The 26,969-nt window shown below is 59.1% G+C and overlaps 7 protein-coding genes across 7 annotated transcripts; all 7 read right to left on the bottom strand.

The window, feature by feature from the left end:
* Positions 1 to 142: 142 nt before the first annotated feature.
* JKF63_06426 (uncharacterized protein) lies at positions 143 to 733 on the bottom strand (the record flags this gene model as incomplete). The annotated part of the gene is made up of 1 exon (XM_067902376.1): positions 143 to 733. The coding sequence occupies one exon, from the start codon at positions 731 to 733 to the stop codon at positions 143 to 145; it is 591 nt and encodes a 196-aa protein (XP_067759397.1).
* A 1,295-nt stretch (positions 734 to 2,028) lies between these two features.
* Positions 2,029 to 3,771, bottom strand: JKF63_06425 (uncharacterized protein; the record flags this gene model as incomplete). Its single annotated transcript, XM_067902375.1, has 1 exon — positions 2,029 to 3,771. One exon carries the CDS (start codon positions 3,769 to 3,771, stop codon positions 2,029 to 2,031), a length of 1,743 nt encoding a protein of 580 aa, XP_067759396.1.
* An 821-nt stretch (positions 3,772 to 4,592) lies between these two features.
* On the bottom strand, positions 4,593 to 8,858 carry JKF63_06424 (uncharacterized protein; the record flags this gene model as incomplete). The annotated part of the gene is made up of 1 exon (XM_067902374.1): positions 4,593 to 8,858. The coding sequence occupies one exon, from the start codon at positions 8,856 to 8,858 to the stop codon at positions 4,593 to 4,595; it is 4,266 nt and encodes a 1,421-aa protein (XP_067759395.1).
* A 992-nt stretch (positions 8,859 to 9,850) lies between these two features.
* JKF63_06423 (uncharacterized protein) lies at positions 9,851 to 13,891 on the bottom strand (the record flags this gene model as incomplete). Its single annotated transcript, XM_067902373.1, has 1 exon — positions 9,851 to 13,891. The coding sequence occupies one exon, from the start codon at positions 13,889 to 13,891 to the stop codon at positions 9,851 to 9,853; it is 4,041 nt and encodes a 1,346-aa protein (XP_067759394.1).
* Positions 13,892 to 15,011: 1,120 nt separating this feature from the next.
* On the bottom strand, positions 15,012 to 16,430 carry JKF63_06422 (uncharacterized protein; the record flags this gene model as incomplete). The annotated part of the gene is made up of 1 exon (XM_067902372.1): positions 15,012 to 16,430. The coding sequence occupies one exon, from the start codon at positions 16,428 to 16,430 to the stop codon at positions 15,012 to 15,014; it is 1,419 nt and encodes a 472-aa protein (XP_067759393.1).
* A 1,752-nt stretch (positions 16,431 to 18,182) lies between these two features.
* JKF63_06421 (uncharacterized protein) lies at positions 18,183 to 18,860 on the bottom strand (the record flags this gene model as incomplete). The annotated part of the gene is made up of 1 exon (XM_067902371.1): positions 18,183 to 18,860. The coding sequence occupies one exon, from the start codon at positions 18,858 to 18,860 to the stop codon at positions 18,183 to 18,185; it is 678 nt and encodes a 225-aa protein (XP_067759392.1).
* A 1,555-nt stretch (positions 18,861 to 20,415) lies between these two features.
* On the bottom strand, positions 20,416 to 26,151 carry JKF63_06420 (uncharacterized protein; the record flags this gene model as incomplete). The annotated part of the gene is made up of 1 exon (XM_067902370.1): positions 20,416 to 26,151. The coding sequence occupies one exon, from the start codon at positions 26,149 to 26,151 to the stop codon at positions 20,416 to 20,418; it is 5,736 nt and encodes a 1,911-aa protein (XP_067759391.1).
* Between the last annotated feature and the right edge of the window lie 818 nt (positions 26,152 to 26,969).

The raw sequence follows: 26,969 nt of genomic DNA, 5'->3' as shown, positions 1-26,969 counted from the left end.
GAGGGGGAGGAGGGGGGGGGGAGAAGAGAGTCAAAGTCACCCTCTCGCGCCCTTCACACGTGCACAGAAAAATGTGCGCCGCAAAATGCGCTCCCTCCGCCTCCCAAAGCGACTCATTTGTGTTTGTTCAGCGCTGAGTGAACTAATTGTCAGTCTCCTCATCATCACTTGTCTCCGTTACGCTCATGGCAATGTGGTCATCATCTTCGCCCTCGTATGCAGCACGCTCGTAGTACCCAGTTAGGTGTACTGTCGGATAGACCGCCGCAGCACCAGCACCACCACCAGCACCACCCCCATTGGCACCTGCTGCGGCTTTCTTGTGCTTCAGTGTCTGCCCCCCCTTCTTGCCTGCCTGGGGGATTACCGACAATGTCGATGGCGATGCACCGACAGCCGCAGTCGAGGATCCGGTCTGCGGCACAAGCACAAACGACACTGGCTTAGAGAAGATAAGCTGCAAAGGGCAGTACGTGACCTTCTGGGCGGGGGACAAAGAGCAGACAGCAAAGCGAGTCGGCAGGCCGTGACCTTGAACACACAACGTGACAGGGCTGTATGCCTTGGCCGCCGCTGAGGGAGACGAAGACGCGCCGGCGTCCGTGGACTGCTGCGGTGGCACCACACTCGTGACAGCGCAATGTGTGATGACGAGCGACGCTCCCTTCGGGACAGTGAAGCTTTTTGGAACTCCATCCGGCTTCAACTCGGCTCCAAAGAAGCAGTTCAACATCCCGGCGTGAGGGTCTGGCGTATGCGACACGGCCCGGTTGTGTACTCGTGATTTGGGGGGGAGGGGGGAGGGCTTTCCCTGTTGTCGATGTATTTGGACTGTGTGTTGTGTGTTACTTTGAGGGTGTGCCTCTCTCGCTCTCTTGGTAGTGAAGTAGGGATGGTCACGAAAGGGGAGGGAAGGAGGGGGGGAGGGGGTAAAGAGGAGTAGTAGCAATGGGGAACAGCACAGACACACACATACACGCATTCACATATGGAAACCCCCTCTGCCGGTGCTAGAGACACAAACCTGCCACGGCCCCTCCCTCCGTTCGGGGTCCAGCTCTATTAGCATCAGGGGGAAGGGGGGGACGTAGTTTAATGTGCTGCTGCAGCTGTTGTTGTTTTTATTTTCGGAAGTCCCTGGTTGGTGTAGCGATCCGTTCATTGATCTTGCCCCCCCCACTCCCCCCGTCCCCCTCCTTTCCATCCCCGTGCCCCACTTCTCTTTGTCAAGACGAAATGGGCAACGGCAGAAAATGGGGAGGAGAGGGAGAGGGCAGAGGGCAGAGGGAGGGGGAGGAGAGGGGAGGTGGGGGAGGTGGGGGAGGGGGGAGGAGAGGGGGAAGGGTAAAAAACATTTTTCTTGCTCCTCCTCGTCCTTTTCGTTTTTTTTTTCGGGGGTGCATAAAGTATCATATTGAGACATAAGTGTAATAGGTATGTAAGAGTAGTGAGAGGCGCAGGAAGAGGGAGGGGGGGGGAGGGGAGGACCAAGAGAAGAGCGGTAAAGGTGTAGAGAAATCACGAAGTGGTGAAGCCAACAACGCACGTACACACACACACACACACACTATAATCTTGACGCAAAGATAAAACGAGGTGTGATCAGGGTGTCACAACGGAAAGGGGGGGTACTACAAAAATATAGGCCCGGGGTGTGGAGTGGGTGGGTAGGGTGTGTGGATGATCCACGCCCTCCTTGAGCTTAGAAAGGAGGGGAGTAGGGAAGGTGGTGGTGAAAGCGGAGTGTAGACAACAAGCAGTGACTGTTCTCCCCTCCCCTCCCCTCCCCTCTTCCTCCTCTTCCCCCTCCACACACACACACACACATTGAGCATTTAACTCTACACACTTTTTTTTCAAAAAAAAAACACCAGCGGGGAACATAAAGCGAATGCGAAGGGGCTAAATATTATATATATTATATATATATATATATATCACGGAGGCAGTGACGAGAGAAGCATGGGGACAGGAGCAAGCAAATATATATATATTTTTTTTTTGAGGGGGCGGGAGGGAGGGAGAGCTCTACATTTGGCCCTGGTAGTTGGGACCACCGCCACCCTCTGGCACCGTCCAGTTGATGTTCTGTGTCGGATCTTTAATGTCGCACGCTTTGCAGTGAAGGCAATTCTGCGGGTTAATAACGAGTTTGCCGTCGACAAACTCGTACACCCCCGCCGGACAGTAACGCGACTCCGGCCCGGCGTACTTCTTCAGATTTATGTCCTCCGCCACTTTGGCGTCCGTGAGGCGCAGATGGCACGGCTGTTCAGCGTTGTGTGTCGTGCCGCTACGGCTATGGTTGGTGAGCAGGTCGAAGGTGAGCGTACCGTCCGGCTTTGGGTACTCAATCTCTACGCAGTCTTTTGCTGGCTTCAGCGATAGGTTGTCGGGTGTGGTGTGACTCAGCGTCCACGGCTCGCGGCCCTTCACCAGGAGCGAAGTGAGACCGGTGTAGACCATGCCCCACGCGAAGCTCTTGTGGAAACTCTGCCGCACGTTGCGCACGGTGTAGAGCTCCTTGTAGAGCCAACTGCTGCGGAACCTGTCGTCGTAGCTCTTGCATGCTACACCGCTGGCCGCCGCCGCCTCCTCCTTGCCACCCTTGAAAGCGTCTTCATACACGGCCTCGGCGGCCAGCATGCCGGACTTCAGGGCTGTGTGCGTGCCTTTGATCTTTGGCAGATTCAAGAAGCCCGCACAGTCACCCACCAGTAAACCGCCTGGGAAGTACAACTTTGGCAGTGCACTGAAGCCACCCTCCACCAACGTGCGAGCGCCGTACAGGATCGGGCGGCCTCCCTCCAGCTGCGCACGAATGAGGTCATGTGTCTTCCACTTCTGCATCTCCATGTAAGGCCTGCAGTACGGATTCGAGTAGTCGAGGCCCACAACGTAGCCGCAAGAAACGAGTCCGTCGCCGTAATGGTACAGGAAGGCACCACCATAAGTGTTGTGGTGTCCCTTGTCGGTCGTTGGCCACCCCACCGTGTGCACAACGGTGCCTGGGTGGTGCCTCTCCTTGGGCACCTCCCACACCTCCTTGATGCCCAGTCCAAACGTCTGCGGATTGTCAGCGGTGCGTAGCCCGAAGCGCTTCTCCAACTTCTTCGTGCAGGAGCCGCGAGAGCCCTCGGCAAAGATGGTCTGCTTTGCGCGGAAGATCATGCCGGGTTCGTACTGTGCAGTCTTCTCACCCCTCTTGTCGACGCCCATGTCATTCAGCTGGACCCCCGTCACAGCGCCCGTGGACTCGTCTACAACGACGTCCGCAGCCGCGAATCCGGGGTAGATCTCGACCCCGAGCGCCTCGGCCTGTTCGCCAAGCCACTTGCAGACACCACCGAGAGATGTGATGTAGTTGCCACGATTGTGCAAGGTCGAGGGTAACCACGGCATCTTCAGACTGCGCGACGGCCCGGAAAGGAGATAAAAAGCGTCGGATACGACGGGAGTCATGCTAGCGAAGATGGATCCCTCCTGCTCACGCCACCCAGGCAGCAGTTCATCCAGCGCGTGCGGCTCCACACAGGCGCCGGAGAGGGTGTGGGCGCCTATCTCGCTTCCCTTCTCGATGAGGCCGACACGAAACGAGTCCCTTTGGTCCCCGGCGAGCTGCTTCAGCCGAATAGCAGCCGACAGCCCCGAGGGACCACCGCCAACAACGACGACATCGAACTCCTCAACGTCACGGTGCACCCCAGACCCCGCAGTCGCGGCGGCGGCGGCGGCAGCTGCAGATAAGTAGCGTGATGTCCAACGCAACATGATGGACACACAGCGCCAATATTTTATACAAATATTAATGCGTAGCCTGAAGCCTCACGTGTACCTGCGTGCAATGGCAGATAGGCACATATATACATATATACATGTGTGTGTGTGGAGCGAAACAGAAGTGGGCCAGAGGTAGAAGCAATCACACACACACACAGAGAGAAAGAGAGAGAGGGGGGACGAAAACAAGAGGTGCAGTGGAGGGGGGGGGGGATGAGATGCAAACTCGAAAACTCGCCGCCAGTGGAGTCTATAACCAACTGGCATGGGTGAGGTGGGTAGAGGCGGCGGTGTGTACGCAGGGGGGGGGGGAGGAGGTTAGGGACAAAGGAGGAGATGCGGAAGCAACACACAGGTGAGAGGAAAACATTGAAGTCTGTGTAATACGTAGCGGTTGGCATAGAGATGCGTATTTTCTGTGGCCTGTTCGTCAGCCCTAGCGTGCACATCTGGGCTCAGAGACGTCGAACAGCCGAATTTGGGGGGAGGGAGGAGGGAGGAAGGAGGGATGACTATCGTGCAGCTGCATGCCTGATGAAAGACTTTGTTGGGGAATAAAACAAAGGGTTCAACACAGAGAGGGGGACCGATTGACATTGGAGAAAGAGGTGCGTGTGCGTGTGCACGGAAGCGAAGTGGAGAGAGAAGACGGCAAAAGCCCAGAAGGAATGGAATCACAGAGCAAGACCTCCAACCGTCTCAGAATTTCACATCACGACCCTCTCCTCTCCTCTCCCCCCTCCCCCCCCCCCCCCCCAAAAAAAAAAAACGGCCAGACACATGCCACAGGTATAATAGCGGGAAGGATCGACTTATGTCATGTGATGTCGAACGAGTAGCCCAGCGACAATCACAGAAATACAGCCGTACAGCATGACATCTTCCAACGTTGAGTACCATGACAGCATCGTCTCGGCAGCGCCCATGGAGTTCATCATGAAGTAACTCCACAGCACTCTTAGCTTCGTGATTAGCGCGCTGAGTAATTCCTCAAAAAACTCGTGCTCGACCTGATTCGCCCGATTCGCATCCTCTGTGCCCGTCGGTGAGGAGATGTCTACGTCACCAGCCCTAGTCGAAGGGAGGGGGGACTCTGAGTGGGCAGATGGCAAGAGTGAAGCGGAGGACAACATGGACGTCACCGACTTCGGCAGCGACCTGAAGACGCCGAAGTGCCGCAGTGACCACTGCACGTTGAGCACAGCCAACGCGAATCGCACAGCCAGCGAACCCCGTGCCTCTTGATTAAGCGATGCCCTGTAATACTTCCAAGCAAGGTACACATCGACGCCGCGCGCCATTGGGTCAGCGCTGGCGCGATTCCACGCGTTCGCCGCAGCCTTGACAGCAAGGTAGAACGCCGGTGACGCCCGCAGGTGCTCAGGGGGATCTGAGTGAACCCTCCACTCCGCCCCTACGGGGACGTTGGTGTAGGGCCGCAGAACGTCTGGGCGCCCCGCCTCCTCCTGCGCAGACATGCCTGCCACTATCCGTGCCACGCGCGGTGCCTTGTGCAACCCCAGCTGGTACATGAAGCCCACATTGAAGAGTGCCTGGGGGTTTCCATAGTGATCACCGGCGATGCGATAGTACTCCATCGCACGCTCCATGTCTACCCCGTACAGGGGAGACTCCCCATAGTAGTAAAAATTTCCAAGACGCAGATACGCAGCCCCAAGGACGGCAGCCGTGTGTGTGTAATGCATCACAGAGCGCTGCAACAGATAATAAAGCAGCTCACTGGTGGCCGCCTCTCCGGAGAGGTACTGCGACGACGACGACGACGCTGCTGCAGACGTCACAGGCCAAAAGAGAGGAACCGCACCACTCACCCCAACAGGCCGGGCGTTCGGCTGTGTCGTATCCGCCACCTCAAGGTAATTGTCGACGTACTTGGCGGCCAACCACGTAGCACTCGCGTCGCCCATCTCGGCCAGGCTGAGCAGCTCGACAAGGGAGGTGAGGGACACAGTGGTTGGGCCTTCACCCTCGTCGGACGCGACCAGGGCGTCCTCCACAGCGTGCAGACGGTCCAGGATACCGGCAAGCCGCACTTGATACTCCTCCTCCGATCGGGGCCGCACAAACCCGTGAACATGGTTGGCAGCCCTGCCGTCGTCATGAATGCCATCGTCCTCACCCCCTCTGCTGTCGTGCGCGGACACATGTCTGGCCTTCATCTCGCCCCACAGCCGCACGTCGCTATCCCCATCTACATCTGACTGGCCATTATGTTGCCGATGCGGCGGGTCGCGTGCATTGGCATTGCTGACGCCGGTGCCCGACAGGCGCTGACTTGCGGCACGGCGCTGCCAAGATCCGAAAGACGCGGTGCGTTGATAGAGCGATAGTGCCCGCTGGCACTCAACCTCCGAAATGCCGCGACCATTGTCAGCGGCCTCGCTCACCATGTTCGCGAGCTGCCACTGCGCCAGTACGCTGCCCTCCCTCGCCGCAGCTTCGAAGAGGCGATGCGCCTGAGTTTTGTCCAGGACAACCCCGCGGCCGTGAAGGAAAAGGACGCCGAGGTTGTATAGCCCCTCAGCGCACTTGCTACGTTTGAAGTACCGCGCCGCGGTCTCAAAGTCCGGTGGACCATTCAGCGATGGTACCACCGCCTCGTCCTTGGCATCGGGCTCCTTCGTGTCGCCGTTGACCGTAGCCTTCGCCCTGTGGCGCGTGTCTTGATGGAGGTAGCCGATAGCGTGGAGGAAGCCCATCCCGTTCAGAGAGACGGAATCATTCTGGGCGGCGCCGAGGTGAAAATGGTGGTGAGCGAGTCGCAGGTCAGCCAGCAGCGGCGGGCTAATGGACGGGTCACCAGCCATGTACAGCTGACCTAGGCCGCCGTGCGCTCGTGCGCTGCCCTTGTCCACAGCGATCTTGAAGTAGGCGGCGGCGCGCCGGCCATCGCGCGCTACCTGATAATCACCCGTAAGGAACATGTACCCAAGCGTAACCAAGGCCTTCACGCTGCCGCTGTCCGCCTGATACTTGAGGCCAAGTATATCCAGCCGACGCTGTTTGCGCACGTCAGACGCGGCGGCGTCGTCGCGGTACGCAAAGAAAGACATGGACCTACTACGGCCACCCTTCCCACTGCCAATCGTCTCTGCACCAGCCATGCTGGTGGCAACACCACCACCTGGAGCAGCAGCAGTGCCGTCGTACGTCATCGCAACTGCATCTGCAACCTCGCGGTAGTGCGCCAGCGCGCTCTCGCAAGTCGCCTCAACCCCGAGGCCGATCTTGTAGCGGTACCCAAGAGCTATGTGCGCCTCCGGGACGGCCTCCATGGCGGCGAATGAGTAATACATGAGCGCGTCGCGCTCGCTGCGCGGTACACCGACACCGTAGGCGTGCAGGACGCCGAGAAGCCAGTTGAGGCGTGCATGTCCATAGGGCACCGCGTCACGCGCGCGCTGCACGAAAAGCGTTACGTTCTCCTCCACGTAGAGTGCCTCCAGCGCATGGTAGTAAAGGTACGACAGCACGAGCCGGGATGGGTGTGGGAACCGAGAATCCAGTTGGTGAGGCTGGTAGTCGTGGGGCGGCGAGGTGGAGCTGCTACTGGGCGTGGCGGAAGAAGCAGAGGTCGGAAAGGAAGATGTCATCTGTTCCACCTCCTGTCCCAGTTTTTCATGATGGGTGTCGCGCTGATGAGAGGAAGAAGTGCCCTTTCTGGCGGCATCGTCTGCATTTCCTTTGAGAAAGCCCTCAGCAGAGGCAGCAGTGGTGTTATCCCCCGTGAGAGACACGGCGTCGCCGTACTCGGCCTGGCTCTCAGCTGAGTTCGAAAAGGCAGCGGCTTCGCCGTTCTCCTCAGCAAACGCCGGAACATGCCCGCTGCGGTCGTCATTGCTCGGGTGAGTACTTGAAAGTGCCGGCTCTGTGGCAATCGATGTTGCTTCCTTGATATCGGGCCCATCACCGTCGGCGCGTGACTCTGCAGAACGCTCACCCTCCGACGCTTCTGCAGTCGCGGCAGACGTGGCAGACCCTGCAGAAGCTGTGTGCTCCTTGGCCGTCGGCTCCGCCTCTGCGAGCCACCCACCCTTTGGCGAGCTACCGGCAGTGCCGCTGAGAACGTCTTCATCAGCTGCAGAATCATTGGCAACACGCGTGGCACCCTCCCCCCCATCGTCCTCTCTGGCTGAAGCCCAGTGCCGCTGGACTTCATGGCGCTCAGTCGCTGGTTTCTGTCGCACCTTATCCACCCCCTGCGCCTCTGATAAAGGTGATACAAGTGACTTCCCCTCGTTCCATGCAGCGGTGGAAGGGGAGGCGTCATCGCGCATCGGCAACACATCTGAATGTGGCGGTGTAGCAGCGTCGTCGTGTGACGGCGCGGGAGGAGAAACTCCTTCTACCTGCACCACATCAGCGCCAGCAGCACCTTGAGCGACATCGTGGCTAGAAGCAGCGACAGGCCCTTTGGCCAGGGATGCAGAGTATGCGTCTTCCTCGTGCCGCGTGCCCACGTCATTGGCCTGGGGAAACGCCGAGGTGGTCGATATCGGCGCTGTCGCCTGGCTTTGCAGCTCACGATGCCGGCCATTCTCGCCGCTATCCTGGGCACCATACAGTGGTGCTTGGCTCTGCCCCTCCAGTTGTGGCGGCGACTCAGCCCCATCACGCTCCACCACACTGGTCCCCTCCGCTGAGACCTCTGATGAGGGGGGAGAGGAACACGAAGAAGCACGCGTAACGACTGGATCGCTCTCTGCAGCCCCGTTTACTAGCATACCATGTGTGTCATGCCCCCCGGAGTGCTCCGTGTCTTGTTCGTAATGCCCCTGCTCACTGGGCGGGGACTCTGGACCCCCCAGTATTCGCTCGTCGGGTTGCAGGACAGCACCAGTTGGCCTGTTCGTGTCGTCCGAGACTAGTGCAGGTGGTGAGTCCGCATGTCCTATGGGTGCACGTGCCACATCAGCGTTTGAATCGCTGCTGCTGCTGCTGCTGCTGGTGGTGGTGTCCGTCGGCCGTAATGACGCATGGTCATCGCCGCTTACTTTAGCCTGGGCAACTTGCGTGGCAAAGCCTGCCAGTATCGCAGACATCACCACGGCGATCATCAAACCGCAAAGAAGGCTGCGCCACAGCCAACCATCATGACACCCCCAACGTGAAACACCGTGACGGATCATCGCTACTACACACAATGCCCCCCACAGCCTCCAGGAGGAGGAGGTGCGAGCAGGCCGGGGGGGGGGCTAGCACTGCGAGTCCTTGTGGACTCCTCCACAGTGCACACAGAAAAGTGTGGTTAAAGAAGAACCACGCAGCAGCACCTCAAGTGCACACCGTGCGTGGAAACAAGAGGGGTGGAGATGTGTGTGTCTGTGTATGTGTATGTGTGTGGGGGAGGGGGGGGGCTGTTGGCGTATTTTTCTTTTTTTTACTGGAGTGTTGAGATTTGTACGAGACTCCTTTACTCTCTGGTGTGCGCGTGCGTGTATATGCGGGAGGGGAGAAGAAGGGAGGCGTGACAGATGGAGAGAAGCGGGGAAAAGAGGAAGACAGAATTGGAGAGTGGTGGTTCGTCTTGCACGTGGTGTTTTTCTTTTTTTTTAGCGGCTCGCTAGTACGATGACTGTACAATCCGGGGGGATTGAGATCTCCGGCTAACTGGGCGAATAGGAGGGGGAGGAAAGGGGGGGGGGGGCGCAGAGGGAAACAGAAATATCCGACCTAAAAGTCGGTCCAATGGGGAAGGGGAAGGGGCCTTGGAGGCAGGCAGTAAAAGCTGCACCTAAAGCACACGCACGTGTGTGTGTGTGTGTTCTTATCGAATTAAAAAGTATCAAGTGTCGATTCGTTAGCTTTTAGACGTGTATCGGGTCTGGGCATGCCTGCTGCTGGATCACTGGACAGCACATACACCCACACACCGTACAACAGACTCGCCACTAATGTGGGCCTGCACGGACACCAGCGAGCAGGTTGTGAGAGAGCGTGAATTGTGGAAACGATGGGGGGAGAGAAGGGGGAAGGGGAGGGAGGCAACTAGATCAGGTGACGAAAGAGTGGCGCAGAAAGCAGGTGCACACGTACACATACACATACACTACCGCCAAACATCGACGAAGGAGGTGTCGCTACGCAACGCTGCGCTGTAGGCAATTGATACGCTGGAGAAGAAGTTGGAAGCCTCGCCCGAAAGCCCGGCTTCAGGAGTGGAAAGCATGGCGGCAACGATGCTTGGACGCAGCGGGACGCGAATGCGAATCCAGCCATTGGAAGCGGCACCTCCCGACAAAACGCCTGTGCCATTTCCATGCGGAGCCGCATCGGCGCCGTGCAGGAGCTCCCGCTCGCTGCTCTCCACGACACCGTAGCACGAGACGGGAAACCCGTTTTGTAGAGAGGCGAGACTGCGCACCATTCCGCCCCTTCCACCGCCGGACTGGCCGCATGTCGCCACAGTGGAGGGGCGAGCGTGAAAAAGGACAGCGACCACCGCATGCTCCAGCGCTGCTGCCACCTCCGCGTGTGTTTGCTGGCGTTGGCGCTGCTCATCGGCAGCTGCGGCGGCTGAGGATGTCGTTCCCGGCGAAGGAGAGAGAGACGGGGGCGCGGGATCTGCCAGATACACATCTCCGAGCTTCTCGTCACGCTCGGCTAGCACGATCGAGTGCAGTGCCGACAGTGGCGCCTCGAGAAGGGTCGTCTCTGCCTCCTCGTCCGTGTTCTGGTCTTTCCGAGGCGCCTTCGCGCCAGCGGCGCTGCCCCCGGCGTAGTGGCGAAGTAGAGCTGAAAAATACGCCTCCCACCGCCGCTGCCGCCCGCGGCTGCCTTTCGTCGCCTTGATGTGAGCCATGGACGAATACGTCTCCTCGCGCTGCACACAAACGGAGTGGACCTGACCACGCCATGTCTGCAGGCTTGTCGTCGCGTGGGAAGAAGCTGAGGACTTTTGGTGAGAGGACGCAGACTGCTGGATGGCATCTTCGGGAGCGTGCGGGTACGGGAGGCGACAGAGGAAAACAGGTGGTGGCGCCAAGGCACTCGAAGGCGCGCCCTTCAACGCGCTTTTCCTTCGCGAGCCTCCTCCTAGTGCGCTGCTTCGCTCACTGCCGGCAGCCGCGGCCGTAGCGCTGGCGTCGCTGCGGCGAACAAGGAAGCGGCGCTGAACCACCTCAGCATTCAGTCCGTTGCACGGATCCAGCAAAGCCGCCGTGTTCTGCGCCCACAACTCCTCCTGTGCCCTGTACAAGTGAATCACCTGACGTGGTAGTAGACGGCGCAGGGCTTCGACAGAGACGCGGCGTCCCGTCTGCAGCACCCATCCATGCGTATTCACCACAACAGGATGCATTTTACTCACTGTGAGTGCCTGCGCGCAAATAGCCGCCAGTGCATTCGCTGTGGTGAGAGGACAATGCGACGGGGTGTTGCCGCCGAGGAAAAAAGCCGCGACCATCTGAGCGCAGCTCGCGTCGTGTGGACGCAGCAGCGGGCGACGCACAACGGAGAGCGTCATCTGACCCGGGACGCCGAATTCGGGTTGCCCGATATCGAGATCCAGCCAATAGCAGAGCCCGTGCTGGCTGAGGAGGACATTTGCCAAGTATCGGCAAAGGGTCGACTTGCCAATGTTCACAGAACCCAACACCATGACAGAGCCGCAACCCTGCGCTGCGATGGACGGCACAATGCTCGGCACGAGGCCAACATCGACGGACGGCTCGCTACGGTGAGCGACAAAGGAAGGGATGTCCATGTACGCATTTGCCGCCGTGGCAGAGACGTCATCTTGACGATTGCGCTTGCGGTTAAAATAGAACCGCCGCGTCGGACCCTCGTTGCCGTACTGACGCATGGACGAGGGCGGCTGCAAGATCAGCACGATCGGTTGCGGGTGATTAGAAAAGAGACTGCGCCAGCTTTGCACCGTCGCCTCCACCCAGTCCCAGTCCACCTCACCAAAGACGGACTCGCAATTCCACTGCAACGACTGCAGGAACTCCTCCTCGTCGTCTGGACCCTCAGTCGCAGCCGATGCTGGACCGCCACTCGCGGTCGCTGGGTTCGTGTTCCCTGATGCAGTGCATACACGACGGTAGTGCAGAGGATTTAGCGGGGGGCCCAATGCATCCCCAACCGCCCTCGTCGAACTTGCCCCGGCAGTGGCAACGGTCGGTGACCCTTTGGGGGGCCAGGCGAGAGCCGGCAGGTGGGGCCACTGGGGTAACTCCATGTCCTGCGCGTGCCGCGTCTTGAGCCGTTTCATGGGCATAAGCACCGCGCGGTGCTCCTCGTGCCATAGAGTGAGTTGCTTCCGGCCGAGGTAAAACCCGCTGACAGAAACCTCGCCAAGACCAAAGCCAACGATGCCGCACGGGCCTTTGATGGTGACGGCGTCGCGAAGCCCCACAAGGGTGTGGTGGCAACCACCGCGGTGCGTAGGGTTTTCGTGGCAGGCGAAGAAAAAGGACTTGAAAAACAGGGAACGTGCACTTGAAGGACTTGTGGTGCTACCGCCACCGCTGCTGTTGTTGTTGTTACCCGGCACGTTCACCAGTGGCAGCGCCGCCGCCGCCGCCGCCGTCCCCACCGCTGTCGCTCTGCTCCTGTCATGTGAGAGTTGTTCATGGCGCGCGTGCTCGGTGCGCTCTGCTGCGCGGAATCCGCTGCTGCTGGTGGGACTCCTGTCCTCACATGGCGCGGGTGCGGATGAGGACTCCGAGAGATCGTGATCGCTGCCTTCACCGCCCTCCCCCACCGTCTCCTCCCTGCCCTCCACCCTGCTGACGGTAGACACAACCTCGCTCTCTACCGTAGAGGATACGCTGCAGTGTGAGGCCCCCTCCTCCCCCTCGGAAGAGTACTCACCACTCTCTTCGTCTTCGTCCTCTTCGCTGCTGACACGCTCCCTGTGGAGCTGCAGCTGTGCCTCCTGTCGACTCAGAAAATCCGGGTCGAAGCCGGTCATGTGACGCCGCACTCGGTGGTGCTCGCGCGCCTCCTGGACCTGCTGCAGCCGCTGGTGCCGCTGCTGGCGGGTCAGTAACCCACCAGACTGCACCGCTAACCCGCCCTGATGGCCACTTGAAGACTCACCACACGTAGCTTGCATCATGGATGAGAATTCGGCGCTGCACTGGTCCCCTGTACCGCCAGAGTCACTGCTGGCGGGCACCGCTGCACGTCTGCCAGTCACGTCATCGCGGTCCTCGGCGCGGTCGAACTTGATAACCGTCGCATTGCCAAAGGGGGAAATGCCATCCTCATCGTCGTCCTCCGCATCAGCACCGCTCCCACTAACCCCTCCGCCCTCCCCCAGGCCTTTGCTCTGGCGGTGACTACGCAACACATCCTCGACAGTAGAACCGGTAAGCGGCTTGCTGGACCCTGACAGCTCTGACGAGTTGGTGGTGGCGACGCCGGCAAAGAGCTGTCGACGCCACTGACGCGAGAAGACCATTGGCTTCGGCGGTCTCGACACCCGCAGCGGCACCTCGCCGTCATCCTGCGCGGTGCCGCTGCGGGACGTTTTGTGAGCGGCCACCGTCTCCGAAATGGCCGCCTCGCTCATCGCCTCGCCGGTGTTCGGAAGGGCTTCCCGGGGAGCGGCGACGATCTGAAGCTTTGCTGTGGAAGAACCCAGAGGCTGCAGAGGGGATGCAGATGACGCCGCCGTGGTGTTCCTCGACGCCTCACCACCCCTGATGTGACGCTGAGGACTGTCACGATTAGAGGAGCTAGTCGGTAGCGCTGGCACTGGCGCACTAGCACGCACCGAAGCATCTGATGTCGAGGGCGCTGCGAGAGCGGTGGCGTCAGTGCGGCTAGCGCGCGTCGACGAAGTAGACTGCCCCAGCTGCTGCATGCGCTGTAGTACCTCAGCTGGCACCTTGAAGTGCGCCGCTGCAGACCGCAGGGCGCTGCCGCTGCCGTCCATCGCTGGTGGCGAGATCTCGATCTCCTCCACACCCGACACGGTCATGCGGCGGCCTCGCGGCGCCATTAGGGTTGTTGCAGTTGTCGTTGCCTTTGGTAGTTCGGTCGGAATGCCAAATGCCACAGAAAGGGGAACACTCCCGACACCGTCCGCCACCGATTGGGTGCGGACGTCAACAATCCTCTTACCCCGTTTGGTGGGCATCGAGACGAGAAAAACACTTCAAAGTACAGTTGTGTGTAATCGTGTTATTTATATATATTTATATATATTGGGGTAGTTGGCTGTTGTTGTGCTTTTAGTCGAAACGTGTGACCGTTACACGGTGAGGTTCAGCGTACGTGTGTGCGCGTATGTGACGGACGGATGTGACGAGGCGTCACAGTGCCGTGCTCGCACAAATGGATTTTCAGAGGGGGGGAGGGGGGGATGGAATAATGAGAGAAAAAAGGAGGCGACGCGGGGAGGGGGGGCACCAAAATGGAGGTGATGACACACTGCCGGGCGCACAAACATTGCATAAAGAACGGACGCCCCACCCCTCCCTCCCTCCCCTTTCTCACGCGGTGAGAGAGAGAGAGAATGAGAGGGCGTATGTGAGGAAAGACAATTCTTGGGCTGTGCACCGCCTACTCCACTTCATACGAACGCCTCTGTGGATGTCTGCGCGTGTTGTGTGTACAATCGAGAGCGGTCCTCATGAAACCACATGTCCCTGTTCGCCCCTTCCTACACAATTTGTATATACCCTCCCTCCCGCTCACCCGGACACACCGGCGACGGTGGCGCCAAGAGCGTACAAAAGACGACGCAGGAGGCGAAGGTGAAAGATCGACGAAGTGCCTCATTTCTTTGGGAGGAGGGGGGGAGGAGGGGGGGATGAGGCTTGTTCGAGACCACTGTGCGCTGCTTCTCAAGACTCTTTTGTGTTTGATTAGTCGATGCGGTGCATTATAACACGTGTGTGTGTGTGTGTGTGTGTGTTGGGGGGAGGGGGTATTATGTGTGAAGTTAGATAAACGAGAAAAGATGGAGAACGGGGGAGAACGTACCCTGGTGAAGGGAAAGAGTGGGTGGGTGGGTGGGTGGGGGGATGATGCATTCTCAAAAAAAAAAACACGGTCTCTTCTGGAGCCCCACCTTCCTTCCACCTCTCTCCCCACCCCCCACCACCCCCCCACCCCACCCGCCGCAGTCTCGAAGAGAGAAAATGCCCCTCCCAACAATGGCCAGGTAAGGCCGTCTGTTCCTCCGTCTCTGACAGATTGTTCGGGGCAACACTCTCCGTTTAAGTGACGTGGACAAGCGAGAAAGGCAGCCTCTCTCACGCATTGGCAAAGCGCACCGACTTAGCAGACGCATTGGCCTTCGGGGCGGAACGTGGCGCCGGCGGCTGCCACATCGACGCGCGGGCCAGGAGCTGCCGCTTCTGCTCCTCCAAGACGCGCTGGAAAGACTTCTGCTTCTGCTCCTCTTTGCGCTCCTTGCGAACGGAGCGAGTCTGCAGGCGCTCCTCGCGGCTTGCCTGGACTTTCTTGGCCAGCTTTACACGCTCATGCATAGAGAGGTGCACCTTGGCCGCAGCTGCCTTCGCAGCCTTCATTGCGTTGGCGTGCTCAGCCTTAAATACGTCCGGCTTGGACTTCTTGGCAGCCTCTTTGGTGACAGCCTTCACAGCAGCCGCACCCGTTACCCGGTTCACTGACGCAGGCATGCTGCCCTGTTGCGTCACTTTGCCATCCTCCTCGCCGAGGTCACGAGTGCGCTTCCGAGACTTGGGGATGGCCGTCCCCTCACGTTCCTCCTCTTTTTGCGACTCGGCATCAATGACTTCCCTACCGCTGCTCGCATCGTCACCGAGCTGTGCTGTTGCTGTTGCTGTTGCCGCCGCCGCCGCCTTCTTCGCCTTCTGCAGAGTTGCCTGAGCAGCAGGTGTTGGCGCCAGCAGGGCCTGGCGTGTGCGCACCGTCAAATCGCCGTCCCGTGTCACGCGGAAGCGCAGTGCCTTCTGCTGCCGAATCGTTTCGGCCACCTTCTCGTTCTCCGCCTCAAGATCGGCCGGGATGGTGCCAATCACGATGGGCAGGCGGCAATGCAGGACGCCGTTCTCGAACTCATACACGGCTGCCGCCGCGTCGCACCGCATGCCCTTCGGGTACGGCAGGACGAGGCGATACTTCTTTGTATGGCCGCACGTGTCGACCACTAATTGTTCAGCGCTCGTCTCGCTGATATCGATTTTCTGGTGCGGCACGTGGTGCAGCACTACATCCACAAAAAACATGTTCTTCTTAAAATGAACCTCCTCATGGAATGTAGGGACTAGGGTAGAAGAAGAAGAGGAGGCGGCGGCGGCGGCGGCATTGTGGTTGCTGTTGGCTCCTGCAACGCCCAAAGACTTCTTTGCAGGAGAGCGGGCTGCCTTTTTTGCCCCTGTCTTCTTCCTCCTATCGGTAGAGACCTCCACAGACGTAGGGTCGGCAGCGCCGTAACCCGTCAGTCTCTGACGTAGCTCCCGGACTTCACCGGGAAGGATGATTGCGCCTCGCCTCTTCTTCGTCGCGGACGCAGACGCAGCAGCCGGCTCAGCTGCTGGAGCAACATCACCGTTCTTGGCGGCCGCGCGCTGCACACGCTGGCGTTGCTTCCGCTCGCGCTGCTGCGCCTCCTTGCGTGCAAGTCGAGAATGCTTCGCAATCTGGCGAAGCTCTGCCTCCTCTTTGCGGACGTGCGACGGAGGCATCACGTTGAAAAGCGATTAGACGAATGGATGTCCTATCTTGTCTGTAATGTGGGAGGGCACTACTGAGTCCTCAAGCTGAGCGACAGCGAGTGTCTTCCTTGCTGGTAATCAGATTGACGGTGTGTGTGTGTGTGTGTGTTGTGTGTTTGGAGGGAGGGAAGGAAGAGGAAGCGATGTCTGGGCGTGTCTCACAGCAACACAGTAGTCCACGAAAGGGAAGAGGAACCGCACTGATTGTGAGAGAGTTGATGATGGAGCCCAACAAAAGATGGAGAGGATATGAAGCTGCAAAGAAGCAAGCAACGACACGGATAGAGAATAAGAGACGATGGCATCAGCCAAGATGCTTGGGTGACTGGATGTGCATCTGCATTGTGTATATGGCAACAAGACGAAGTGCATTAGAAAAAAAAGGGGGATGGGGTATATATCTCCTCGGGCAATGCTCTTCAGCATCAGGTGAATAGCTACACACACACACATATATATATATATTTATGTGTACGCCCTATGCACATTGGGCAGGCACACTCGGGGCACACCTAGTACCCGCAACGACAAGAGCCGTGTAGTTGTGTCACTCTCACAGTTGGCAGCAGAGACAAACCCCAGGGAGGGGAGGGGGGAGGTAGGGTTCGCGTAACTCCCAAATGCCGCACTCACCGGGAGAACCCCAAACACAAGATATACAGATCCGTGTACTCTTTTTTATCGGGGAAAGTGCCAAGCCGACATGGGACACGGAGAGACGGCACACCTCATACACAATGTCGGGAGGGAGGGGAGGGAGGGAGGGGGGGAGAAGAAAAACAAATACGGTCGGTGATGACAATCCAAACACTTTGAAAGATGACCGGCGAAAGAAACATGCGGAGAATCGGCACAACGATTCACAGTTCACTTCTTACCACCGGACCACCCACCCCACCATCTCTGCTTCGGGTAGCGCAGCGAGCAGGACCCGCAAAGAACAGGAAAGTAGAAGGCAAAAGGAAGGGAAAGTACACAATATATGTGTGTGTGTGTGTGTGGGTGTGTGGGTGTGTCCGAACGCTTGAGAAAGGCCGAAAGAGGAAACGGAACAAAAAAAAGAGAAGGAGGTGTGCCTTCGTGCAGACATCATCGTAATCATCCCCCGCAATCCTCTCCCCTCGGTCTGCGCACGTCCACACACTCTCCTTCCCCCCCCCACAGAGATGAGAAAAAGACTAACAGAAAAAGGAGGGGAGAAGGCGCAGACGCTGCACATCAACAAAAGTCATAGCAGAGGAACGACCAAGAGCGGAAATCCCCCTGGGGAAATGCAGGACGAGGTGTGGAGGTGGGGGGAGAGAGAGAGAGAGCGTGCGCGTGTGTGTGAGAAATCAGGTTGGGGCAGAACCTCTCTCGGAGCCACGTCCTCAGCCATGCAAGCACACACACACACACACACACACACACACAATGCCAGCTCCTGGTGGTCACACTCAGAGTTGGCTGAACGTCTTCTATCTGCAGCGACCACGACTTCCTCCCCCGTGGTCCCCCATCCATATTCAAGCGCCACCCCGCCACCCCTCCCTACACCACAAGGAAACCACAAAACCCTTTTTCTAGCTCCCCTCATTCCACACACACACACACACACACACGCAGACACAGACACACAAGAGAATGAGCGAGCACGTCTTTAGGGAATAGATGATACACCAGATAGTCTGCGCGCGTTGCGGGGGTGAGGGGGAGGGGGGATGCAGGAAGAGCTGCCCTCACCTAACAACAGCTCGACTGTGACGCAGCGGTGGTGCCGCCACTATTGGAAGCCTGTAAATCAACTGGGCCACCCCCAGCACTGCCACTGTTTGCGGTGGTAGCAATGGCAGCGGCGTGCAGCTGCACGCCACTCTCTGGATCGGTCGCGCTCATGACACCACTCTTCAATTTCTCGTGGATACGCCGCGCTGTAGACAAGAAGGCCTCCTCGACGTTGTTGCCGTTCAGCGCACTGCACTCCAGAAACAGCAAATTGTGTTCCCCTGCGAATTGAGCGGCCTCCTCGTAGGAGACTTCTCGCTCCTCCTCCAGGTCGGACTTGTTGCCTACGAGAATGAAAACAGTCTCGGGCCCGGTGTTCGCCCGAGCATCGGTTAACCAGCTCCCGATGTGAGCATAAGTAGACCGGCGGCTAATGTCATACACAAGGAGAGCGGCGGCTGCGCCACGGTAGTAGCCGCGTGTGACAGAGCGGAAGCGCTCCTGCCCGGCCGTATCCCACATCTGGAGCTTAACGAGCTCACCGTTGATGTCCACTATTGTGGTGCCGAAGTCGACGCCAATAGTATGGGGTAAGTCTTTACGGTACCGCTGCTCCGTGAAGAGGTGCATGAGACAGCTCTTCCCGACGCTCATGTCGCCGATGATTATGTATTTGAAGATATACTTGTGACTCATTGACGCGAGTGTGTTTGCTCTTTGTTGCCTCTGTGACTAAAGGAGCAGAGTACAGGCTGTTGCGTGTGATGAATGGAGTAGATGGAGAGAGAGGAAGAAGAAAGTGGTGGTGGTACTGGTGGAAGCAGAGGATGTGCACTGAAAAGCCGCCGCCGCTGATCTCTCGTCACTGCTCTTCTTCGCTACTAGAGAGCCTTGCCCCTACGCCGTCACACTCACACGCATACCCAGAGCCGAATAAAGACTCGCACTTCCTTTGGAGAGAGAGAGGAGGACACGTGGGGCTTACTCGCGCGTGTGTACAAAATCTGCAGAGGAAAGGCGGTAAAAGTTTTAAAGTGGGGAGAGAGTGCTTGTGCGGGTATGAAGACGCTCAACCTCCTGATTCAATCGACGCTCACACGTGGGGCGTGCGTGGGGCGCGTGTGCGTTCAAGAGAGCGCCCGCAGGAAAAGTCAGCAGCGACGTGAAAACGCAATCGACCGATTTCGTGGGCGAGATGAGGAAGAAGGAATCGGCGGTTCAGAGGAGACGTCACGTTTGGCGGTGAGGGAGTGCGTGGTGGTGGTGGTGGTGGTGAACATCAGCGGGAGGGAGGAGAGCGCCGATACATCACACACAACAACACCAAAAAGATAACGGTAGCATTGCCACATCAGCGTTTGTAGGGAAAAGGCACAGGCCATAAAAATGCAGCAGTCGGAAGTGGAAAAAAGGGGGGGAAGGGGGGCGCTCTGCAAGGCGTGCCTACTGAAGGAGGCGCTCCCCGCCCCCCCCCCGCCTTCCCTCCCTCCCTCCCTCCTTCCCCGCGTCTTGGCTGTAGGGAAAAGTGTGTGTCACTTAACGAGAGCCACTTCATCGCGGATGTGCACTGCGTGGCGCACTGGCACCTTTGCGCATGGTGGTCGCTACCCTCCCCTCGAGGAGAAAACATAAACTAAAGAAATACAAAAGCAGTTCTCTTCCAGACTTGATTTTACTTCTTTTTTCGCCTCACTATCATCGATTTTTTTTGGGGGGGGGGAAGGGGGCCACCACCACCACCATCACCACCACCCGCGCCGCGAGAGAGTGATGCGGGGTAACGAGTATATAAACTCTCACACAGATGCCCCATGCCTAAACTGGAATACTTCATCACGTACGTGTTCCTCAACTAGCGACGTTCCTGCTGTTTAGATACGAGGGGAGAGGGGGGAGAGGGGGGGAGGGGGGGAAGCAGAAACAATATGGGTTTTTCTATAGAGCAAAAAAAGAGGGTGCCCATGCGGGCGTGGATAGGTGCATAACTTAGAAGGAGCAGCAGCGGGGTGGGGGATATGTGCAATACATCCAAACACACACACACACACACCGCCCCCCCCCCTCCCCCGCGGTGCTCTCGTGAAGGTACACCGGTGAAGAACGAGACACAATATGAGCAAATAAAAAACAAAAATGCTCCGACGGATGCGCACACGCCCGTGCGCGGGGGGGGGGGTGTAGCGACATCCGCATCTGAAACCTCTGCACGGCCCCATGGCACCTTAGGGTCCGCATCATCGCCGCCAGACCTTTAGAAGATGAGCAGCAGCATGAAAAGAAGGGCGCCGACGGCCACAAACAGGATGGTCTGCCGGAGCAACACCACATCCACGTAAAGCGGCGCCATTGTGTGACGCTGCTGCATCTGATGTGGCGCCAGTGAGAGTGCGTCTGCGGTTGAGGCCGCGTTGACGACGCCAGCCTCGACGGCAGAACCCCGTTCATGCGTCTGTCTCGCAGAGCTAGCCGACCCCGCTGCCGACGCCCTCGTGTCGTGCGTAAAAGAAGCATGTCTAGTGTTGTCCTGGGAATCGCGCGCACGTGCGCCCGTCACCTTGTTACGGGCACTGGTGTGTGGTTGAGGCTGAGTTATCGAAGTCTGGCGCAACCGATTCGCACGGCCCTTCTGCTTTGTTTGGTTGCATTGAGACACCGACTGCCGCGCTGGGGTGGTGACGAGGGGACTGCACAACACGGCACAGCAGCGAATAGAGGGAGGTGGCGTCGCTGCCCCCACGGACGCCGTGGAATACTGATCCCTCTTCTCCGTCGATACCTCGACGCTACTGTCGCCGCCACCCTCACCATCTTGGCCATTCCCAGCCATGACGAGCTGATCAGTGAGGACGTCGGGCAGCTCTTCCTGGACCCCCATCGGTCGTTCGTCTCGCTCAACGTTTGAGGTGAGTGACCGCGTCGGCGGCGATGGCGCCCGCACTGTCTCCCCCGCCGCAAACCCCAAAGGTTCTCCTTGGAACCCCGTGGTCAGTCCATCTCGGGACTCCGCCTCTATCACCACCGTCAGCTGCGGTAGCTCGAGTGACTGCGACAAGATGACGTCGGTGTCGCTGAGGCCCGGAATCGACGAAAGCGTGGCTGCTGAAGCCTTCGTGGGCGGCTGGGGGGCATGGCGGTGGTTCGAACAGGGAGACTGACTCTCTGGAAGAGTGTGTTCCTCGATCCCGGTGGCTTCAGCTGATGCAGAGTCCCCTGAAGGGGCAAGTACAGCAGCAGCGGTGACAATGGTGGCATCAGCGACCTCTGCTGCCAAAATCAATGACGAGCAATGCATCTCCTGCATCGCCAGCGTGCCTCGCAACCTCGCCTCCAAGGCCACCAGCGACAACTGTCTTAGCGCACACCATTGGCGACACTCCTCGCCGATGATCACCCACATGTCACGCCAGTGTCCTTGCAGGCACGCCAGCGGCTCCCTCAGTGCTGCCCACCGTCGCCTCTCCGCCTCGAGTAGTCGCAGCACGCTGGTAGTGGTATCGATGAGAAAAGCAACGCGCGTGGGCGGCGCGTGAACGGGGTCTTCGATGGCACCCAAAGTACCCAGAGCGGCAAAATAGGACTGTGAAATAGAGCGATGGTGTTGGTGGCAGTGAAGCGGCGCGGAGGACGTGGTCGACTCTGGCGCCAAACCACCGGCGCCTATCGCGGGTGCGTGCAGGTGGCTTGAAGGCCCCTTATCGAAAACGACAGCGCCTGCGTGAATCCACGAGGCCGCTGCCCTGGCTGCCACCGTGCGGCAGAGCTGCACCGCCGCTTTCACAATAAACAAGGCGGACAACACGGAGGAGTCCACGGTGTACTCGTTCGCCTCCTCCACCTCCCCGGCGTCACCCCGTTGTAAGTCACCCTGCAAGGCCTTCACGTCCACACCGCGGTTGCGGTGGCGACGCGTTTCCCTCATCGCCAACTGCGCCCCAGGAATTACCCGCCGCGTGGCGCTTGGCGGGTTACTGAGACTGCCGTTGTGACCCTTCACCACGACGGACATTGCCGCATCGGTCTGCGGTGTCATCATGGCGCTGGTGGTGGTGGTGATGTCCGCCATGAATACTTCAAGCTGCTCCAGCGGGGCACACACACGCTCGGTAAGGTAGCGGCTGTAAAGTGAGAGCCAAGGTGAAAGCTGCCCCGAAAGGCCACGCCCTTGTTCCACAGCGCCCTCATCACCCCCCTCAGTGTTTGCGGGCAAGAAAAACAGACTGGATCGAGAGCCTCCGCCCTTTCTCTCGGAGTCGCGGGAAGCTGCGCGCTCCGCGATGGCTAACGCCTCGCTGCCTTCGGCAGACTCTGGCATAGATAGGCCAGCACTAATCAAGTGCGTCATTCCGTAGACGAACACTTGTTGAGCAGCCTTCATGAATACTTGTAGGTGAGCGTCCTCACTGTCCCGGCGGTGACCATGAGCAACGTGTGTCCTGCAAGTGCAGTCCGCTGCTGTGGGCACTAGAACGCCACGCCGACCCACAGGTGCTGTTGCCTGGCGCTCCTCCGAGCGGTCCACGCCGCAGTCACCGACCACGGCATTGATGCAGACGTCGGTGTCCGCTTCGCCGAACCCCATGAACTTTCCAAGTAGCCTGGCAGGACTGCAGAGCGCCTCCACGTGACGTTGCACGGCCTGGGCGACACTGATCAGCTCAGCAGTCTCTTTGCTCAGATCCCAGAGCCTCAGTGGCTTGGCCACGGCGTCGCTGTCATCCAACCCAGCCTCCTTGGGTGTCCTCTCACCCAACTGGCCCTTCACCTCGCGCTCAGGCTCCACTACCTTGACCACCACAGTATCGCTTGCCCCCTCGTCCTCAGGAGCTGCACCGGCACCAGCAGCGACGACGCTCCTAGTCTCGTTGACGGCGGTGGTGTCGGCCTCCAGGACCCTCCTGTCATATTGCAAGGGCTTCGACATCGGCTGCAAGGCAGGCGAAGATCTGCGGTGTGCGGTGCAGCCAACCCCTGAAGCCGAGGAGCGCACCCCATGCAAAAGTCCCGGTGGGGAAGTGGAAGACACCATCGTCGCCGGCGGAGGAGACGGCGTCAGATCTAGAAGGCCGCACCACTCCCGAACAGCTTCGAGCGAGATATCCTGCCACGTCCACGGCTGCGCCACCGCGTCTGCGCTAATTGGGCGTTCTCCGTCCTCACTCGGTTCTTCCAGTGGTGCACTTGACAAATCTGCTGGAGCGGTGGCCGCCTCGTTCCCCGCAGTCTCCGCGGTGGAGTGTGGGGGCCTCCCAAGGTTGGTGACGCTCGTTGCGGTGCGCAGCGCATCGTAGTCGACAGCGCTGGAAAGAGAGAGCTTCGTTGTGAAACGAGAAAGTCCAAAGATGAGTGGAAAAAGATGCGGTATCACGACACTGGCCAAAGACACGGCAGCTTCGCTGTTCATCTGCGCCGTCGCATCAGCTGTGGAGGAAGACAAGAGCAAAGCCTCCGCCGTCTCTGATGCACCCAGCCCATCCTCTCCATTCGGCTGCGGCATCCGCTCGCCATGTCTCGTCAGCGTCTCCTGCGCTACGGGGGCTGTGAACAACGCGGCAGTCTTTTGGACGTGCACGAGCACCGTGAGAATCAGCCGCGTTGGTGTGGTGGCGAGCGCCACACGCCTGTGGCGCTGCGAATCTGTTTCTTCAGAAGAGATAGAGGCCGTTCCGAAGTGCACGGAGGCGCTCGACTGTTGTCGAGTGGTCGCGGACACAGCCGCAGAACCCAGCTCCCCTTGAAGGGTCCGAACATGGAGGCTAAGCGGTGTGACACACTGGCATCCTACTTGAGAGATGGCGGTGGGAGCCGTTGAGACGCTCGATGCACCGCCGTCGTGCGCGCTGACCTCTGCTTCGCTGACTGGGTCCGTCCCGCCGGCAACGCGTCGCAACACCTCATGGTCCACGCTGGCAAGCAGCCGCAATGCGGCGTCGTTCAGTACACCGCGCAAGAGTGTGGTGGGCAGCACGCCAGTCTGTGTAAACTCGGCAAGAAATTGATCCAGTATGCGCTGCCGCTCAGCCGGTGCCACGTTCTGCACCGTCGGAGGAATGTGCTGCACATCAACCTGAAGCTCCAGTCGGAGCAGGTGTAAAGAGCTCCACGCTGCTGGAGTCCGGTTCGGCGTTGTGGACTGATGTCGCCGTAGTCGCGCCTGCGCACACGCCTCCGCCAACCCGCAGGGGTACAGGTACGACTGTCGATCTACACACTCGTGGACCGTGAGTGGCACAGCTGCCGTCGCCAAGAGCGACGGCAGCGGCGGAACTCCGCCGACAATGGAGCTTGCAAAACTGCTGTTGTGGCTGTGGTTGCGGCGGTGTCGGCTGCCCCCCCCCATCGAAGCACAAGTGAAAGAGTTACCCCTCGTAACAAGCACGGCGGAACCTGACATGGCGGCTGCTGGTGGAGTGGCGTCCGCAATATGAGAAGACAGGTACGCCCACGTGGGCAGCACAGCGTCCACATGGTCGCTGACCAGAGTAGCCTTACCAGCCGTAGAAAAGGAGCGGCATGTGGAGGAGGTAGAGCCCCTCAGCGGCTCGCCGCGCGGAGCGGACGACGATGCGCCACCACCTGCGGCGCACTGCAGGGGAGCCGACATGGAAAGTGAAGACGACGGCAGCGGTAGCACACCCACGTCATCGGCGAGCTCGTGTGCGCCACCGGACGCGCGACGCCACCTATCCGCCGCCACTATCGTCCATGGGAGTAGCAGTCGCACATGCGCGACGATGTCCTGCTCAGAGTTAAGATTTCCAGCGCCGAAAGTCGCCTGTGGAGTTGGCGTCTCCGTGTACGGTGGTGGCGGTGGCGGCGGCGGCGGTGGTGGTGGCAGAGACGCCGTAAAGCTATGCAGGCCGAACGCGTCAGTCGACGGCCCCGGCGAGGTGTCTGAGATAGATTGCTGGCCGTTGTCAGTCGTAACCTCTCGGGTTGTTGAACCAGGTGCCACGCACGCTGTCTGAATGCCCGACAGAGACACAGCAGGAGTCGGGGATGACGGCGCAGGTTGCAAGAGCTGCAGAAAGGCACCAAACGTCTCCACCACCGGCGAGTCGGGCAACGAAACCTCCTCTCCGCCATGAGTGTTTTCTACCGGCGCGGGCGGGGCCGACACCGGGGATGAGGGGGCCGACACCGGGGATGAGGGGGCCGCCTGAGGTACCGGCCCGGGTTCCGAGCGGCTCCTGGCACTGACCGTTGAAGTTGTCATGGTGCGAGCATGTTGATCAACGCCCGCCCCGTCCCCTGGCGCCTGAGCAGACAGCGCCGCCGCCGCCTCGCAACGGTCCACAAAGGCAGCAACTCCCGCGGAGGTGGGAAACCCGAGCGCCGAGAGGGTACGGCGTACCACGTCGCGCTGCAAAGCGGCCGCGGTGGCATTCCGGCCGAGGTCGCTGCCACTTTGACTCCGAGCGTGTGCAAATGAGGCGGCGGCGGACATGTTGCGTGGGCGGCGTACTGGTCGTGCGCCCTTCTCCATCGCACGCCGCACGCGAGATTTGATCGGCATCGGGCAACGCGGTGATTTCGGTGCGTCGTTCTGATTCGAGAGCTCTTCCTTTACAGGCAGTAAAACGGAAGAGGTACAGGACAGCGCTGCAGCACCCCTGGCGCCGCGCTCGCGCTCCGTATACACATCAAGTGAGTTGAGCGTAGATGATGTGTTGAAGGGTGAAGGAGTGACCTCATCCTCGTCCGCGAGCTCTGTCCGCAGCGATGCGCCCATAGCATTTGGATCCGCGCCGCCGTGATTGAAGTCACAACCGGGAATGTTAAAACGACCCCGGTTGCTTAGCGTTCTGCAAGTGCCACTCTTCGTGTGCGAAGAGCTCCGAGAAAAATGCTTCAACCTCTTCGAAGGCCCGACAGATGTTGCGTTCACCGCGGCTATCTCGGCACGGCGCGACTTCACGGAGAGGACACGCAGCATAAATGTATGGTCTATCCCCCCAACGAAGTCAGGGTGCATCAAAGTAGACTGCATCCTGAACTGTTGTGCTATCAGCTGTCTCACCTCTACACACACAATCACGCACAGACACACAGGATACCTGAGTTTTTAGCTCGGTGGGGGAAGGGGGGCGGGTGGTGGAGGAGGGGGTGGAGGAGGGGGGTGGAGGAGGGGGTGGAATGGGGCACAAGAATAAACTCCCAAACAACCAAAAGAAAAACAGAGATGAGGTGTTAACGCACACTACACTGAACAGCACACGCACAGGAGAGAGAAGTGGTGGAGATAGGGGGAGGAGGTGGGGTGGGTGGGTGGGTGGGGAGGGAGGGAGGGAGGGAACCAAACAAAAAAAAAAGAGCAACGTAAAGAGTTGTGGAGGTTTGTGAGCCGCGCAGCGAAAGTCGTTAATAGAAGAGGAGAGAGAGAGAGGGGGGAGGGGGGGAAGCGAGAGGGCTAATATTCCAGAGACATGCACCGATAGAAATAAAACAGACTGCGTAAAACAACAATAACAATCGAGGGGTGTGAAGGGAAGACGGGGGGGGAACCGGAGAGGGAGAAAAAAAGTTTGAAAGAAAACCAGAAAATAATAGCGAAGTCCAACGAGAATTGTTGTGCGCGTTTGGTTTGCGTGCGTGGGGGTGTTTAGGTGTTAGCTTGTCGAGGGCTGGGAAGAGGAGGGGGATATGCTGTCCTTACGCTCTCTCTCGCTTCAGACACGCGCGCGCACAACGACAATTACTGAGGGAAGGAGGGGAGGGGAGGGGGGGAAGGGGGGGGAAGAGAGAGAAAGAAATCACTGACAGACAGAAAAAAAAAGGGGGGCAAAGGAAGAAAACGTGACAGTAAGG

This window comes from Porcisia hertigi, chromosome 7, assembly GCF_017918235.1.
Source record: "Porcisia hertigi strain C119 chromosome 7, whole genome shotgun sequence".
In the NCBI taxonomy this organism is placed as follows: Eukaryota; Euglenozoa; class Kinetoplastea; order Trypanosomatida; family Trypanosomatidae; genus Porcisia; species Porcisia hertigi.
The sequence above is the reverse complement of the archived record's forward strand: the minus strand, read 5'-3'. Positions and strand labels throughout refer to the sequence as shown.